Raw genomic sequence first — 16454 nt, forward strand, 5'->3', positions numbered from 1 at the left:
AGATAGCAGAAAGCCTGCAGGGCCCTTCCGTCGGCCTCCAGTCAGCAAGAGGGGGAGCATTGACTAAGGCAGGGGTAGGCAACCTTGGCTCTTTTATGACTGGTGGACTTCAACTCCCAGAATTCCTGAGCCAGCCTGGCTCAGCTTGGAAACCTCTCCCTTTCCCCTCAGCATGGCTGCCTCAGGAATTCTGGGAGTTGAAGTCCACCAGTCATAAAAGAGCCAAGGTTGCCCACCCCTGGACTAAGGGACTTGGTCTCAGAAACAACTAAAGCTGGAACCCCTTTTGCCCCTGCTTGAACAGGGAGAAGCAGGATAGCCTGATTCTGCTCTACCTGCGCCCTCCGGGGTTGGAGCGGCGCGCCGGAAGTGCGTAGCCGGCGCCGGAAGAGCCGCGGATGCCGGGCGGCTTGGTGCGGTGGGCCATGCTGGTGGCGCGGGGCCGGCCGCTCCCTCCTGTCGCGGGCGGCGAGCGGCGCGTCTGCCTGGCAGGGGACGCGGGCCAGGCGGCGCTGGCGCGGGCGGCGGCCGCTCTCCGCGAGGGCGGGCTGGTGGCGCTGCCCACCGACACGGTCTACGGCGTGGCCTGCCTGGCGCAGAACTCCGCCGCCGTCGAGGCCCTGTACCGGCTGAAGGGGCGGCCCCCTGGTAAGCCGCTGGCCGTCTGCCTGGGCGACGTCGAGCAGGTGCACAGGTGCGCGGGCCGGGAGCGGCGGGCAGGGAGGGGAGGCCAGCCCAGGCCAGGCCGCTGAGCCCTCTGCGCCCGCAGGTACTGCCGCGTGCCGGTGCCCGAGGAGCTGCTGCGCGATCTCCTGCCCGGCCCCGTGACGCTGGTGCTGCCGCGCTCGGACGCCCTCAACGCCGACCTGAACCCCTTCACGCCGGTGAGCGACGGCGACGGACGGGCTGGGCTGGCCGGTTGCTCCCGGCGGGGGTGGACCGGGCGCCTCGCAGAGCGGAGCTTCTCCCTTCAGCCTCTCCCTTTCCCTCCTGCAGCTGGTGGGCGTCCGCGTCCCCAACCACCGCTTCGTCCGGGAGCTGGTCAGGGCCTGTGATGGGCCTCTGGCTTTAACCAGCGCCAACGTCAGCGACAGGGCGAGTAGCCTCACCGTCACGGTAAGAACGGCCCTGGTCCAGACGGGAGCCTGTGGGAGCTGCTCTTTCTGAGTCTGTTTCAAGGAAGCAGCCCTTTTATAGAAGAGTAAGAAGGTGGCTTGATGCTATCTGGAACTTGCAAGTCTTGTGGTTCTGGGCTGAAGCCAACTGTGCTCTATCCCTTCTTGCTGATGGATTGATGGATTTAATGCATGTGTAAACAGCTATGAAAACAAGAATTGCTGCCAATGCCATAATCATGGTATATATAGCAATAATTAATACAATATTCTTGGTACTGGGAGTGCTACAACATTCAAGTCCCAAAGAACTTGCTGGGGGCCAGGAGCAGCTATTCCAGAGGACAGGTACCCGCCCATTGCACATCTCAATAAATGGGGATGTTTAGCAGACATTCTGTTTTTGGATTGAGTTGGCACAGTTTCACTTGGCCTAGGCCAGAATCCTGCCTGCTTTTTCCATGCCTCTCTAGCTGTTGCCCCCTCACAAACACACACACCTTTCCTCACAATATTTCTTGTGAAGTCTACTAAGCAGGTTCTAGGAGCTCATTTCTTATGTATCTTTTCTATAGGAATTCCAAGAGCTTTGGCCTCACCTTTCACTGGTCATTGATGGGGGGCCAACAGGAGATACCCTTAGTCCTGAGTGTCGTCTAGGCTCAACTGTGGTTGACCTCTCCATCCCTGGAAAATACAGGGTTATTCGACCAGGATGGTAAGTCACCCTTTATTTTAGGGTTAAGTAGTTTGTGTGAGTTACACTTGCTTCTTATAAAGGAGAAACATTTTTGTGATCCAAAAGAGTTGGTTCAAAATAGATGCACTTAAGCAGGCTTCTCATTTCTGCACATGCCTTGTGCACTGGGGAAACCCAACTTATTGTACTGACTGTGATTGCTTTCATTACATTCCAGAATTTTACAGCAGGAATCCCCCTTGTTCCCCAGCCCTATTTTGTAATTATCTCTTCTTCATTCTTTTTCCAGTGCGCTTACTCAAACTGTTGAAATCCTGGTATCCAAGTATGGGTTGAGAGCTGAAGTGTCTGGAGACTGATATATTGGACCTTGGGGACACTGAAGTGCTGTCAGGCTTTTCCCAGTCAAGAAAGCAAAATGTGACCACTATTATTGTAAAGGGACTCTTCCCTTAGGGTGCATCCTTAATGCTATTGCAGCTTCGAAGATTGTCCAATTTATGACTTTGAGGACTGTGGCCAAATGGCTGAATTTCCTTTAAAGCTTAAAAGTGCAGCTATTTCTGATTGCCCGAAGCATTTCTGCCATCTGGTTTCTCACACAGACTAAATCACTTTTCCTACTCTCTCTAAAGAACATGGATCCTGTCTGAAAACGGATCCTCAAGGGATCATTTGAACATCTGAATATGAACAATTCAGTTGAAAACATTGAGTAATGTGGTTGAATATAGGACTAAATAAATGGGTAGGGCTATCTCTGTTGACTCTTCTCCTACCCTAACAGTAGGACCAATGTCATTAAATTAAAATTGTATGCAATTTTTGTGGCATTTTTTTTTCTATAAAAAGAGGATTTAGGTAGGGTTGAACCCAGTAAGTGCATAGATAGGACACCACCAAAGGTCCCAAGGCAATCAAGTCGTTTAAAAAATCAGAAAAACAATTGGGGGAAAAATCAGTGGCAGATTTTCTGCCAAGATAAGAATGTGGACAATTAAAAAAGATTTTAAAGATGGGGGTTATTAACCTTGAATGGCTTGTTACAGAAAAAGTTAAGCTGCCCTGAATGTTGGGAAGGTTAGATAGTTTAATTCATCTTAACAGGATGATGGGTTTTTGCTGTGTCTTTATCCTCCAGAATTGTTGATTATAGATGGATGCAAGTGCACAGTATTCCATATGCTCTGAAAACATCTAAAATGAAAGTGAAGGCAGCCTTAAGTACAGCTTCATTAACAGCCATTCTTGGTCCCTCTTCTGGCCTTTTTTCCGCTGAGCTGCTGCCTGAAATGGAGCAGGTACTGATTTTATTTTATTGACATCATAAGCACAGTTGACCAGGGCATTCCTAAAACAATATAACAAACCGACAGACACTATGCTCTTGGAAGGAAAGAAGCAAGACTAAGTATATGTTTGTAGTTTGGGGATTCCAATTAACAAGGGCATATGAGTAAACAACTTAGTGTAAAATAGAATTCAGTATTGTAAGCTGCCTAGGGTTACCCTGTGGTAAAATGGGCAGCAAATAAATTTGGTACACAGATCTGGCTGAAGAAGAGATGGCTGGGGAAACTTTCCAACTTAGCATTTCCTGCAGAGTCCAAACTGTCTTTTGGGGTGCAGAGGAAAATAAGAGGATGCATCTTCCAGAAGAAGCAGTGATGCAGTCTCTGCCTTCTACCAGGCATTGTTTGTACTGTGTCTTTGAGTCAGTCTTGAGTCATGCCAACTCTCTGAAGAAGCCCCTGCAGGTTGGGGACCTTTATAAGATAGGCTCAAGATGCAAAAGGATCTTGCTACGCTTGCATACTGGGCCCTATCCAACGAAATGCAATTCACTGCAGAGAAAGCTATGGTTTTAGGCAACACAAATCAAAATTGTGGGCGTACAACAGCTGTTGCGTAGCTTAACAACAATAACTGTGAATGGGATTCAGGAGTCGTAGCCAGCAGTGTGCTGCAGCTACCAAAAAAGCCAATGCGGCGCACATGTGAAGTGCTCTACAGCTTTCTACTGCCTCGTTAGACCACTTTTGCAATTCTGCATCCAGTTTTGGGCTCGACCGGAAGCGGCGCGCGGAAAGAAGCACTTCCGCCTGCAGCCTAGCGACGCGCGGCCCGCCCGTCTGTGAGCGGCAGGGCGCCCGCCAATCGCGGTGGCGAGGGGCGGGGTGCTACCGAACAAGATGGTGGCGGCGGCGGAGGAGCTGCGGGACGGCCTCCGCTCGGCCACGCGCGTCCTCCACGAGCAGCACCGGGGCTGGCTGGAGGCGTTGGCCGCCTGCCTGCCGCTGCTGCGGGCCCTGGGCAACCTGGCCCGGCAGGCGGAGGCGACGCAGAGGGCACCCCTGGCGGAGACGCCGCTGCGGGCCTTCGCGCGCCTGCCGGAGCGGCTGCGGCTGAAGCAGCGGGCGGCCATGGAGGCGTTGCTGGCGGAGCTGCGTCGGGAGAAGCTGTAAGGGCCGCGCCGCCCCCCCCCACCCCCGCTGGGCCGCCGGGCAGGGCCAAGACGAGCCGCCGCCTCTTCCTCCTCCTCTCCCCGCGTCTCTCCGCAGGCCGGCGCTGCGCGAGGCTCGGGATGCGGTGGGCGCGCGCGTGGCGCCGCTGCTGGCGCTCGGGGGGCCCCACCCGAACCCCGCTTGGGCCGACCTGCTGGCCGGGCTGCTGGACGCCGAGGCGCTCTTCCACGCCGTGTATCCTTCGCCTGGGCGCGGCCGGGAACGGCATGCGGGGGGAGAGGCCGCGGACTGCCCGGGAGCGCTCCTTAACCGGCCTGGCCAGCTACCTGGAGGCGCGGCTGCTGCTGCTCTCGCTCAGCTACCGGGACCTGGCGGCGGTGCAGGCGGCCCCCCTCGCCTGGGAGCGGATCCTGCAGCGCGGGCAGCGAGGAGGCCGCGTGGCAGGTAACCGCCGGGAGGAGGCCTTCTCGCTTGGGGCCTCTGCGCGCCCTCGGACCAGCCTTTCCTGGGTGCCTTTGGGGACCCCGGCGAGGGTTGCCCGCTGTCCCCACCCGGGCTGGCTGCTCCTGAAGGGCCCTCGGGCGTGGGCCCGGCACCGCCCTGGCCTTGGCTGGAAAAGTCCGGGCTGCCCGGCAGAGGGGCTTAGTGACCCACGGAGGTCCTGGCTCACCTCGGACACAGCCTGGGACCTGCCCAGCGTGGCTCTGGGGAGAAGGAAGGAATCTGCTCCTGAAGGGAGCTCCTGAAGGCAACGCAGGATGGGAAACGAAGGAACTGTGCAGATGCTTCACCAAAACCGTTTTTCTTCTCTTGTCCAGAGACATTGCAAAAAGCCGCCTTCTTCCTGGAGGACACATGAGAGCGTAAAGCTGGGCTTCTCCAGGAAGAGCCCAGCCAGCCTTGCTGTCTGAAGGCCCCTGGACGGGAGTCTGCCCTAGGGGGTGAGCCCCACTTGCAGGATTGTGCGGGACTGTTGCAGTTCAGACTAACTTCCAACCTGGAGCAGAGTTCTTAATGGCACCTCAGTGTAAATAAAAGTGATTTCCTCCTCTTACGGTTGTCCACTTTCTCCTTTGCAGCAGCTGATCAGAATGCTGAAGAAGGAGCTTTACATACTACAATTTCCCACTTTTCAAGACGTTCGTCAGAACCCAAAAATGGGAGCTGACACCTTGAGTTAAATTACCTGCACCCTTCACTTTGAAGAGCTCAGCTTACATGGCCTGGGCTCCTCCTTGTAGCGACCGCTGGAGCAGGTACAGGAGGAATCTTTGTACTCCTTGTACTTGAGCTACGATCCAGGCCATCCCCAGCCGGGCAACCACTTTGTGGGAGGTAATCTGCTGGTTGCATTAACAAAAAAGAAAGAGTTTAGTCCTTCTGGATCCCAAGACTCCAGATGGGATTGCCAGTAGCATAGATGTTCCCTCTCAGTTTTTCATGTTCCAGCCAGTTCCTGGGGGCTCCAGCATCCATCACAGTGGAGTCTTAATATGCACACGTTCCTTCGGCATCTGGGAGAACTCAATGTTGAAAGAGTAGCTGCCCTACCTACTAAGCACCTGATGTCCCTAGAAGACAGTGAAGTTCTACGACAATACGCTGACATTTCTGGAAGAGGAGGATGCTAAGGCTGGTCCCCCACTTCCGAGGTCACTCATCAGAAGCAATGAAGAAGCACTAGATGTTCCTCTATACCAGTGGTTCTCAACCTTTTTAATGCCGTGACCCCCAACTGGCTGTAAGTTGAGGACTACTCAACCGGTCGTAAGTCGAGGACTACTCAACTGGTGCAGCACCGTTTGCAGAATGGGACTTTTGGCGGGCTCAGCAGGGCAGAGACAGCCTGGACAATTCCTATTGGCTTTATACTGTCCTATGTTTTTTTGTATGCATGTTACAAAGCCAAATACCTTGGTGTGAGTAAGAATACTAATAAATATAAGGCAAAAACTTCGCAAGAATTTGTATTTTCTGTATGAAGGGTCATGTTCTGATAATTCTTATAGCAGTGGATCAACAATATGATAAAATTTGGTGCTACAGAATTCAAGCCACCCAATAAATCTTGACGTGTAATAGTTTTATATCTTCTTAGGGATATCTTCCTCTAGAGAAATGGGTGGCTTGAGGTGACAACCCTACTGTACTCCATCCTGCATAGGATCCACACAAGTCAAGCGCCCACACAACAGACTGCCATCTTAAGTAGTAAAACAGCATGAAAAACACTAATAATATCAGCTTTACAAAGTGTATATATGTATACAGAAACCACCGATTACCAACTTTGACGATGTCAACAGACGAAAGCTAAGTTGTATTTATTAAAAAGTTTTCTATCCCGGAGTTCAGTGGCTCTACTGTATTTCAATGAATATACCTGGGATTCAGGTTTTTAAGATTATTAGAGATACAGAAACAAATATATCTGAAGCCATGTTTGTCCACCAGATATTGGAGATGATTCTTATGAAACGGAAGAGATGGGAGCCTCTGCAGAGCCCATTTCCCTCAGCACCTTGTCCAGCCATTTCAAAGCTCCATGAAGGTGGATCTCCACCCAACATGGGGTACTGGTGATTGCCTGGCGATGGTAACCTGCTCCCCAGCCCTACAAGAAGAGACCAACAAATGGGAAAGGATGAGACATTCTTCATTCTATTCAAGAAAACACTTCCTTGATTTTAGTTAAATACATCCATTACCTTTCCTTTGCACTGTCAAGTACTGACGTACAACTGTGGATAGAGTTAGGATGCATCTAATAAAAATATATGGACTTGGAGCAAATCACATCATTAGTATTAGTTCAACAACTCAAAAGCATTCTTCAGCAAAGAACAATTAAGGAAACAGCCTAATATGGAGTTACATCTGCCAGACTTTCAGTTCATTAATTGGTTTTTCATCTGGGATAGACTTGATTGTCATTCTTTTCCTACACAAATCCACACAATGCTGCCATTTGAATTAGGACACTTTTTGAAGATGTAATGATTACGTAAGCGAAGTCTCTATTATATAGTCTCTCATATTGAATCTTTGGTTATATTTTCAAAGTTAAACCTGAATCTGAGGAGAGTGAGTACTGTAATCACAGCACAGGAACCTTTGTGGAATTTTAAGCAGATCTACCATCTCCTTCCGGAAATCAAGTTCAGAAATGATTTTACTCAGCTCTAGTTCTGAGAGTCCCAAAAAGTCCAAAGAGCACGCATATGGATTTTAGACTTAGAGCTATTCTAATTTTGCACGCCATTTTGAAGAAACAATGGGCAATGTAGAAATAAAGCACAATCCTAAATAAGGGAGTTGGAAGAGGTCTCTTGAGAAGGGCCTAGAAAAGGTAAAACTGATATTCTGTGGCCAATAAGACCAATGAAAGCCCAGTTGAAAATTGCCATTATTGGAACTGAAAAGGTCAGCCAGAGGACAGTCTAGGTCCTCCAGGGCACATATGGTTCATTTGGAATAATCCTGGACTTAAATTTAAAAAAATCCCTTTTTATTCCCTCTTGTCAGAGATCAGTTGTAATTGAAGTCGCTAGTGGCAAGACAGTGCCACAAATTTCAGAGTTGCAATAATTTTTCCCTTCTTGTTTATGGCGAAATTTCGTGAAGGTACAAAATTTAGTGCATCTCATCCTTTTAAAATGTCCCTGTAACAAGGAAGCCAGTCCCAATTTTTCAGCTTTATAATACAAGACAAAAAAAGTTCTTACTTTAACGAAGCTCATCCGGATAATGCACATCTTGGTGAGCTCAGAGACGGCCTCAAAACCACAGTTAATTGACCGGGAAAGCAGTTGTGCAAAGAGCAGGTTGTTGAAGATCTTCAGGTTGTATCCACTGGGGATTTTGCAGACGGTGCTCGGGTGGAAGCTACGTTCACAGTTGGCATTCGAGCTCTGGACAAAAACGCTACAGTCGCTCAAGCACTCAATAAAGACCTCTCCCCCCACATAATACAGATGGACACCTTCAGGAGAGAAGAGGGACCAAGACTGATGTCATCTTCAACACAATCGAAGCCAAAAGACTCTTGTTCTAAACCACTTCATGATATACTAAGATCAGGGTATTGTTGCTGACCATTCCAAGGTCACGCTAAGAAATGCAGAACTATCCAGTCCACAAAGACAGGGAGTGTTACCTAAACAATTTATTAGCACCTAATTGGACACTTGTTGATAACCATGGAGAAAGGTGGGAACAAGGGAATGTTAACCATAGGCTTTGGGTGCAGAAACCTCAGATTCAACTTTGCTTCTTCTGTAACCACTTGACTTTAGTAAAGTGTACTTTTGACTAACCATGGATCTTTTTGTTCTAACTGACCAACTTGGTCATTTCTATGGAGAGCAAAATGCTTCAGTTGGCTTCCATGCGTCTGACATGCAGTGTTTCTCTGCAATTACCTTTTCCGATGTGGTTCCGGGTGTTTTCTATGGAAGAGTTCCTGTTAATATTAGAGAACAATCCAAGGCAGAAGTGGTCCTTGTTTGAAGGATCTGTAAAGCCATCTATTAGTATACTTCGAGAAAAGGCCTGAAAAGTCTCTCCTACTCTTGTATTGAGTTCGTAATAGGCAATTGAGCACCACTGCTCTGGTTCCTCATAGCTCACACGTTGGACATCTGGAAGAAGGTTTCACAGGTGTTATGTAGACAGAAACGCAATAATAGCAGTGTGATTTGTTTCATATCCAAATACATGCTTCACATACACATTTAAACAGCCGGCATTGCCAGAACAGAAAAGAGATATACAGGTAATCCTTGATTTATGAGCACAATGGGGACTGAAAGTTTCATTGCTAAGCAATGTGGTCATTAATGAGTCACACTTGACTCAAAATTTATAACCTCCCCCCCCCAGTTGTTAACCGAATCAATGAAATTGTTGAGTGACACTCAGTTCATCAGCAAATCTGGCTTCCCTTGTTGATTTTGTCAGAAGCCCCTCAGGAAGGTTGCAAATGGTGATCATGTGACCTTGGGATGCTGCAAATGGTCATAAGTGCGTGGACCAGTCATAAATCTTTTTTTTTTCAGTTGCTAAATAGTTGCAAGTTGAGGACTACTAGAAAGGACAATAAAAATGCAAGGTAAACTACTATGTTGGGTTAATTAGTGTCATTAGCTGAGTGTGTTAACTTTTAAAAAGTGATCATAGTAATCAAAATATTTGGCCAGACGCTTAGAGCTGACTGAGCTATTAAAAAAAACCATAAAACAAATAAATACCAAACATGCTATTCTCCAACCCAAATTCTCAAGACAAACACAGCTGCTACTACCAGAATTGGCTGAATTTGTAGGTAGCCTGAATGTTGGTTCTTGCAGTTTAATGATGCCAAACTCTGCATTTTCTAAGGGTGCAATAGACTCAATCCCACTAAGTGTTTGGTGCTGTTTTGCATACCTGTGAGCTCAGAAGGTCTTTCTGGAGCAGCTGCACATCCTGGGGTGACTGGGTAGCCCATGGTGCTTGTTGATGGAGTGGGCATATTGTGAGATGCTGGGAAAGGGGTGCAGGGAGGCTGCTTTGCATGCTGAGGATCAGGCTGAGTTGCGCTGTTGGGCATCTGTTGTTCACTCTCAAGAGACACATTTTGGCATGTGTTGAGGAGGCTGAACTGTGCATTGAATTCACTCTGTCTTGGAACCAACACTGGAGGCAACACTACAACAGAGGTTTTGAAAATCGTTAAGCTCTTTGGAGTCGGGCATAGATTAAATATATATATACATTAGATAGAAGATAGATGAGAGAGAAAGAGATTACAATGCTAGATAAATAGAAATGGTAGAGATGAGAGACAGACAGATTGAGAGACAGATAGGTAGAAATGACAGAAGATAGAAGATATACAGATTATAAATATTGATTAGATAGATTATATACACACATATGTTTGTGTGTGCGTATATGTGTGTGTGTATGTATGTGTGTGTATATATATGTATATATGTGTGTGTGTGTGTATGTATGTGTGTGTATATATATATATATATATATATATATATATATATATATATATATATATATATATATATATGCGCTGGAAGATTTGCATAAAAATACGACTCCTGGGCATGTCTATGATACAAATAAAATACGAACACCAGGAGAGTATAAATATAAAAATATACTTTACTAAAAGCTGCCAAGCTTTCGTTTGGAAACTCCAAACATCATCAGGGCTAAGGAGCCAGTAAACAATGATGACTTAAATGGGTTTTGCCGGCATCTGCAGCCGGCTCATGGACCGCGTCACAGGTCCCGGCCAGTTAATTAGTGTTCCAGATGTTTCTTTATTACTCTCCTTACGCTTCCTTCTATGGTTCTTCCGGATCGTTCCTTCCACTATCTCATTACTGGCATTCACCTCTTCCACCACCCCTTTATCCTTATTTCCTTCCATAGTACTGACCCTCCTCCCCTTTTTGTTTTCATTTTCCACCCTGGGGGCATCTGTTTCTCCTCTATCAGTGTTACAAGCTTCCCTGGGCTCACAGACGCTCCCCCCCACACACGCTTTTCTCAATCCCTGCTCTACACCCTTTCTTCTCACTCCTCCACTGTCATGAGTAACTTTCATACGGGTGTTGCATATTTGGGGGTCTATGCCCTCCTCCTCCGTCCTGGCAATCTTCCTGTCGACAGTTCTCCACCATTCCATTTGTTTGCTGCGTGATCGGGTGCTAACTCCGTCTCTCAATTCATCATCCCCCCTCCTCCCTATTGCATGCTCTTCCCCATTGCTGATAGGAACGGTATTCAGGCGGACACCAGGTCTCCAGATCTCTGCATTCTGATTCCCCGCGTTCTCACTCTCCTCTCCTGTGCTCGTCTTTGGGGGGACTTCAAAGTGTTCGTCCCGGGGGGGGCTGTATTGTTGGTGGGGGTATTCCTTGTCTGCAGAGGGTCCAGGCAGAACACCGTGTCTCTCCCTTTCACCGTATGCCTAGGCAATCGAGCCGTGCTTTCGTTCTTCTTCTCCTCCCTGCCCACAGCGTCAGGCTGCAGACTCCTCATGCTGGATCTTCCACACTCTCCACAGTTGTTGTTAAGTTCCGGGGGTGGGGAGTTTATATAACACACACACACACACACACACACACACACACACACACACACACACACACATGGTACAAATGCCCAGGAGTCGTATTTTTATGCAAATTTTCCAATATATATATATATATATATATATATATATATATATATATATATATACATACATACATACATACACACACACACATATACATATACATACACACACAAACACACACATATATATAAAGACAGGTGGATGGATGGATGGACTGATTGTTAAATAGGTGATAGAAGATTGACAACAGAGATTATAGATAGTAGAAAGGTAAAGATTATTGATAGAGATGAGAGAGATAACAGGTGATAGATGACAATGACATGGATGGAAGGATGGATAGATAGGCAGGCGGACAGATAGACAGACACATAGGCAGGCAAACAGGCATACATACATACATACATAATGTGGGAAAATGATGACAGGTGAAGAGTTAAAGAACCTGCAGGGATTTTTCCAGGCACTTACCCCGAGTCAACAATGACTTGATGGCTGAAAACAATAAAGGACCAAATGATGCTTAATTATTGCTCTATCACAGTGATGGCAAACCTTTTAGAAACCAAGTGCCCAAACTGCAACCCAAAACCCACTTATGTATCGTCGGTGCCGGGTGGGCGTGGCTGTGGTGGTAATGGCAGATTGGGTGGGACTAAAAAGTTCAATCAATCAATTCCAACTTTGCGAGATCTTTTTTTTTGCGTGAGTTGAAATTGACTGAACCTTTTTTTTTGTTTGTTTGCTTTGCACAAGGCAGCGGAAGCCTAAAGCGAAAAGGTTTTATAAAACCCAGCTGAAGGCCTAGGACTGGGGCAACAGCATGTGTGCCCACAGAGAGGGCTCTGTGTGCCACCTGTGGCACGTGTGCCATAGGTTCGCCACCACGGCTCTATCATCTAATCTAGAGTTCTCTGTTCTCTGATTTCAATTGTATTTTTCCTGCATAGCATTCAGTGTGTCCTAAGTAGGGAGCAAAGGCACCTTACTATTTCAGCACCTTGGACAAGCACAAAACACAGGGAGAGGCACCCGCCAGGGGCACACAATTACAAGCTTTTCAGCATCTACTTTTGCTAGTTCACTAGTGTTGGGAGTGTGGCATCCTAATGGGTTTAAAAAAGCACACAACATTTTGTTTTTTTATTTTCATATCTGGCAGACAGCAGACCAATTTACATGACCAAACCAGCAGGTTAAATATGATGGTAGAATTCACTTGGGCTAATTGCAGTTGAACAATTGGTTGAGCAAATTCTTGTTTGCATCATTGAAATGCACCTGCAGTTATATAAAAAAAATGCTTTGCAAAATTACCTGATTAAATGTAAAGAATCCATTGTCTAAGGCGACACTCATTTTAACATCAATATATCACTTATTATTGCTACAGTATTTTCTGCCATTTCATCCATGATATTGAAACCACTCATAAAATGTAAACAGTTGTATGAAATAAATAGCCTACAAAAGATCACATCACAGCAACTAAAAGAAGAAAGACAATTTTACCTGGGCCTATTGGGGGGGGGGGTTATTACTATTGCCAGCACAGATGTTCATTTCCTGTTCTTCTGCCCATTATGCCAGCATTTCCACTGCCTCTACTTCCTATATAAAGTATGGAGCGAAGCTCTTTCCAGAACCAGAATAACAGGAATTGCTATGAAGAGAATTACCACCCAGACCAGCAAGGCATCCTCTCCTCCTGTCCACCCTTATCAACGATGAGACCATCATAAAGTATCCTGGAGTTCCAACTAGGGTACCCATCTTCCCGTTTAACACACACACACACACATCATTCTGTAAATACAACCGTTGCACTTGCAGTAACAACTAACCGGTCCCAGGAGTGAACTGCAACTCTTTGCATGCCTATTGTCAAGATATGCTCATTCCTAGTAATAAGAGTAGCTTCTGAATCCCTCCTGTCTTTTCTTCTCTGGGTCTTGGATGACCTAACCGTAACTAAAAGTCTGCCTCTTGAATCTTTGATTATCCTTCTTCCAATAATAGCTTCTGTGCAACTCCCTTTTTTTTCCCAGACAAAATAATTACGCAACCAAGGCAGGGTTGTCCTTTCCTAAACAGACACCTGACCAATTCACCTGGAGCTGCCACTCTTTGGTAATGGTAAGGGTTGATGCAGACGTCCTTCTGCTTGGAACCAAAGGGGAATTCACAGCAGGCCAGGGGTTTCAATTCATGCTGAGACTGCAGGTCAGGCCAGCGCCACACTCGGCAGTAGATGACATGCGGGTACCCTTTGCGGTGGAAGACCTGCATCCTTCCATCCAAGGAGTGGGGGATGGTCACACACTTGCTGGGCTGCCCAGGACAGCTGAGGGCTCTCTCCAGTTCCTGCAAGGCACCCCTTTTCTTCATCAGCTTCTTTGCCAAGGAATCCACTGCCATTTCAGCCCACTTCTCCTCCTCGTCTCCTTGCTTCCAACCCAACAACCTCTTCGTAGCAGGGCCAGTAAAGGAGAACAGAGAGGTAAAACAGCTGTTGGAATGCATGAGGACCAATAAATCTTCTTCAGCAGTCCAATTTCTTCTTCAATGAAGAACTTCAGTACTAGAAGAGAAGTTCCTTCAAAATCAAGCTGGGTTATGCTGAATATGTCTAATCTTAGTGTCTTCAAATAGGGTAGAGTTCTACAACAGAGGGTAATTATTGTCATGCTTATCTTTTGAGTTTGTCACCTCAATTTTTAATCAGTATCAACAGATTTTCAATTAACAAGAGTAAGATTGCAGCTGCTGCAAAACTATCTCTGTGTGTATGTGTATCAATTATATAAATTACAATAAGTTATAACTCTGCATCTTTTCACAAAATGCATTTTTTAAAAACCTAGGAAATACTTACTAATAAAGTTGGAAGAATTCTCCTATTTCTTATCCAGGAAATGATAAATTAAGAATACCTAGCAGAATTTTCTATAAAATAATATTTTGGCAGCAATTACCGTTCTGTGCATATGAGACTTTGTGGGGGATGCATAATATTTACCAGAATGCCAGCACAATTCGACTGCTGTGACTAACAGCAAAACAGGTTCAATCCACCGGGGTGGATGGCTATATTAAGTCTAATAATAATAATGAGATCTCAAAAAATTAAAACGACGGCGGCTGATGCAATGGGCTCCCTTAGCCTTGAATGCAAGTGCTGAACCGATTGCCCCGATTGTTGCTGCTCTCGTTGCAAAAGAAGCCCTTTAAAGTGCAAGGAAACTATCCAATGCAAAATTCTTCTATCACGGAAAGGGAAAATCGGCACACAAGCGCTGAAATGCACAAGTGCTTCGCCTCATTCCCTCTCGGGGACGTGAGAAAAAGGACATTTTGCAAAGCTGAAGGGATTCGCGGCTCAAGCGCGCCCGAGAGACTTCCAACACCGAAGAACCGCGGGGATCATCACGGTCCATCCCACAATTATTTAAGCGCTGCAGAATCTGGTTCGCTTTTTGAACCAGAACTTTAAAGGAGCGTTTGAAACTCAAGGCCACTTACGGAGGGAGCAACCTGGGTCGCTTTGCTCCGGCCATCAGTGGGAAGTTTCTCCAGGGTCATCCTAAAGGAGACCCCCGTTACGCGCAAGGGGTTCTTCTCCAAGAGGTTGCGCGGTTGTTGAGCAGACTTACTACTGGCTTGCGAAACGGGCGGTTGCAGCGAAGGACCGGGTCACATCCCCGAACGACGGGAAGCTCGGGATGAGCTGATCTGGGGCCTCGCCCCTCCCTGCCCCCGCCGCATGCGCCCCCCGGCCCGCGCCCCTCCCCTCCCTGCACCTCGGCCGGCCGGAGTCCTCCAAAAGGGCGCGGGTCTTCCTCGGCCTCCTCTGAGACCAGACCCGGAGCAAAGCCCGGGAAAGCCAGCCCGCTTCTCCTTCCAGCGAGGGTCGTTTTTGACCCCAGGGCCGGGACGGAGGAGAGCAATCAGCGCCGCATCCACACGTCCAGCTAGAGGCTGCGCCTGGAGAACTGCAGGCCCCGGACAGGGTTAACCTGCAAACCTCGGCTTCCTTCCACGTAAGCCACAGTTAAGGGAATCCTCGCTCCGTGCAACGTGAACCTAGAGCTGCTTTAGGGCGCGCGGTGCGGCTTCTGATCTCTTTGACCGAGATCGGCCGATTTGTGCTCGTTTTGCGGGAATTGGTGCCGATTTTGTTTTAAGGCGCCCGGTCACAAGGACGCGCTGTGCACGTGCGACAGCGTGCATGCACGGACACACACGCGCGTGGAGGGAAGAAGACTTAAGGGCGCTAGTCCCGTTTGTGCACCTCACGGAGGAGTTCCATGCAAAGAGGCGAATGTAGAAGCGAGCGGGAGCTTCGTCTCGCCGGTATGCGGGCCGCCCGGGGCGCCCTCCCCTCGCTCAGAGCGGCCCCTCCTGTCGCCGGCGAGGGCTCCAGGTCCGACACGTGGACGCCCTTGGAGTCGGCGCGCGGTGAGGGCCAGCGGGGCTTGCGGTCGGCGAGCTTCCCCCGCGCTGGGCTGCCTCCTACTGGCCAGCTCCTGCGGCAGAGATGAGGAGGGGGCGGCCTCGCAGACCCAGCGCCCGGCAGGATCGAACCTCTGCAGCTGCCCCCGCTTGGCGGGCGGGCGGCGCCTTGGAGGAGCGCGCGCCTTTTGCGCTCTCCAGGCCCGCGCGCGCCTTCGTTCCCCTGGCGCAGGGCTCCTAAGCGGGCCGCGGACGGGGCCTGGGTGGAAGAGCACCCAAGCCGGGAGCGCCGTTGCCTGGCCTGCCCGCCTCCGGGCGGCTCGCCCGGGGCTAGAGAAGCGAGGCGATGTTCAGTCTGCGCCTTTGGAGAAGGCGCCCCCTGTCTCCACTCTGGTCTAGGGTGCAGCGGCTACTTTGCAACTACTGGGAGGAAAAGACGGGCAGCGATTTTTTTTTTTTAAATAATAATAAAATTAAAGATGGGTGCCTTCGGGTGCAAAAAAAGAAAAAGACACCACGCATAGGAGTTGGGGAGCCGCAGATGTGGGGGATGCAGAAATGCAGCACCTTAAATCCCCCCCCCTTTGATTTATGACACT

General features: G+C 48.5%; 3 protein-coding genes across 8 annotated transcripts; 2 read left to right on the top strand and 1 right to left on the bottom strand.

Moving 5' to 3' along the window:
• Nucleotides 1–367: 367 nt before the first annotated feature.
• On the top strand, nucleotides 368–2639 carry YRDC (yrdC N6-threonylcarbamoyltransferase domain containing). Its single transcript, XM_039329238.1, has 5 exons — nucleotides 368–694; nucleotides 770–884; nucleotides 997–1116; nucleotides 1691–1833; nucleotides 2105–2639. Exons 1-5 carry the CDS (start codon nucleotides 399–401, stop codon nucleotides 2172–2174), a joined length of 744 nt encoding a protein of 247 aa, XP_039185172.1. The 5' UTR covers nucleotides 368–398; the 3' UTR covers nucleotides 2175–2639.
• A 1346-nt stretch (nucleotides 2640–3985) lies between these two features.
• LOC120301719 (uncharacterized protein C1orf109 homolog) lies at nucleotides 3986–6236 on the top strand. Of its 3 annotated transcripts, XM_039329294.1 has the most exons (4): nucleotides 3986–4276; nucleotides 4377–4514; nucleotides 4603–4724; nucleotides 5099–6236. In XM_039329294.1, exons 1-4 carry the CDS (start codon nucleotides 4008–4010, stop codon nucleotides 5137–5139), a joined length of 570 nt encoding a protein of 189 aa, XP_039185228.1. In that variant the 5' UTR covers nucleotides 3986–4007; the 3' UTR covers nucleotides 5140–6236. The 3 variants fall into 3 exon arrangements, with proteins under 3 accessions (XP_039185228.1, XP_039185221.1, XP_039185213.1); XM_039329287.1 differs by having other exon boundaries at nucleotides 4377–4724; XM_039329279.1 differs by having other exon boundaries at nucleotides 4603–6236.
• Nucleotides 6237–6377: 141 nt separating this feature from the next.
• On the bottom strand, nucleotides 6378–15486 carry LOC120301699 (mothers against decapentaplegic homolog 9-like). Of its 4 annotated transcripts, XM_039329266.1 has the most exons (6): nucleotides 15204–15486; nucleotides 13515–13984; nucleotides 9708–9968; nucleotides 8702–8920; nucleotides 8006–8262; nucleotides 6378–6894 (listed from the first exon to the last, which is right to left on the bottom strand). In XM_039329266.1, the coding sequence occupies exons 2-6, from the start codon at nucleotides 13924–13926 to the stop codon at nucleotides 6751–6753; spliced, it is 1293 nt and encodes a 430-aa protein (XP_039185200.1). In that variant the 5' UTR covers nucleotides 13927–13984; nucleotides 15204–15486; the 3' UTR covers nucleotides 6378–6750. The 4 variants fall into 4 exon arrangements, with proteins under 4 accessions (XP_039185200.1, XP_039185203.1, XP_039185185.1 ...); XM_039329269.1 differs by having other exon boundaries at nucleotides 6763–8262; nucleotides 13515–13869; XM_039329251.1 differs by having other exon boundaries at nucleotides 6763–8262.
• Between the last annotated feature and the right edge of the window lie 968 nt (nucleotides 15487–16454).

This window comes from Crotalus tigris, unplaced genomic scaffold, assembly GCF_016545835.1.
Source record: "Crotalus tigris isolate CLP2741 ecotype Arizona unplaced genomic scaffold, ASM1654583v1 scf7180000017614.5298720, whole genome shotgun sequence".
In the NCBI taxonomy this organism is placed as follows: Eukaryota; Metazoa; Chordata; class Lepidosauria; order Squamata; family Viperidae; genus Crotalus; species Crotalus tigris.

Coding starts and splice junctions, on each gene's coding strand:
- LOC120301699 (XM_039329251.1), bottom strand. CDS start 13,926: ATGCATTCCAACAGCTGTTTTACCTCTCTGTTCTCCTTTACTGGCCCT. Junction 9,969..13,514: donor CCAAAGAGTGGCAGCTCCAG/GTGAATTGGTCA, acceptor CCTCTGTTGTAG/TGTTGCCTCCAGTGTTGGTT. Junction 8,921..9,707: donor AAGACCTTCTGAGCTCACAG/GTATGCAAAACA, acceptor ACCTTCTTCCAG/ATGTCCAACGTGTGAGCTAT.
- YRDC (XM_039329238.1), top strand. CDS start 399: ATGCCGGGCGGCTTGGTGCGGTGGGCCATGCTGGTGGCGCGGGGCCGG. Junction 695..769: donor GACGTCGAGCAGGTGCACAG/GTGCGCGGGCCG, acceptor CTGCGCCCGCAG/GTACTGCCGCGTGCCGGTGC. Junction 885..996: donor ACCTGAACCCCTTCACGCCG/GTGAGCGACGGC, acceptor TCCCTCCTGCAG/CTGGTGGGCGTCCGCGTCCC.
- LOC120301719 (XM_039329279.1), top strand. CDS start 4,008: ATGGTGGCGGCGGCGGAGGAGCTGCGGGACGGCCTCCGCTCGGCCACG. Junction 4,277..4,376: donor GAGCTGCGTCGGGAGAAGCT/GTAAGGGCCGCG, acceptor GTCTCTCCGCAG/GCCGGCGCTGCGCGAGGCTC. Junction 4,515..4,602: donor GAGGCGCTCTTCCACGCCGT/GTATCCTTCGCC, acceptor CGGCCTGGCCAG/CTACCTGGAGGCGCGGCTGC.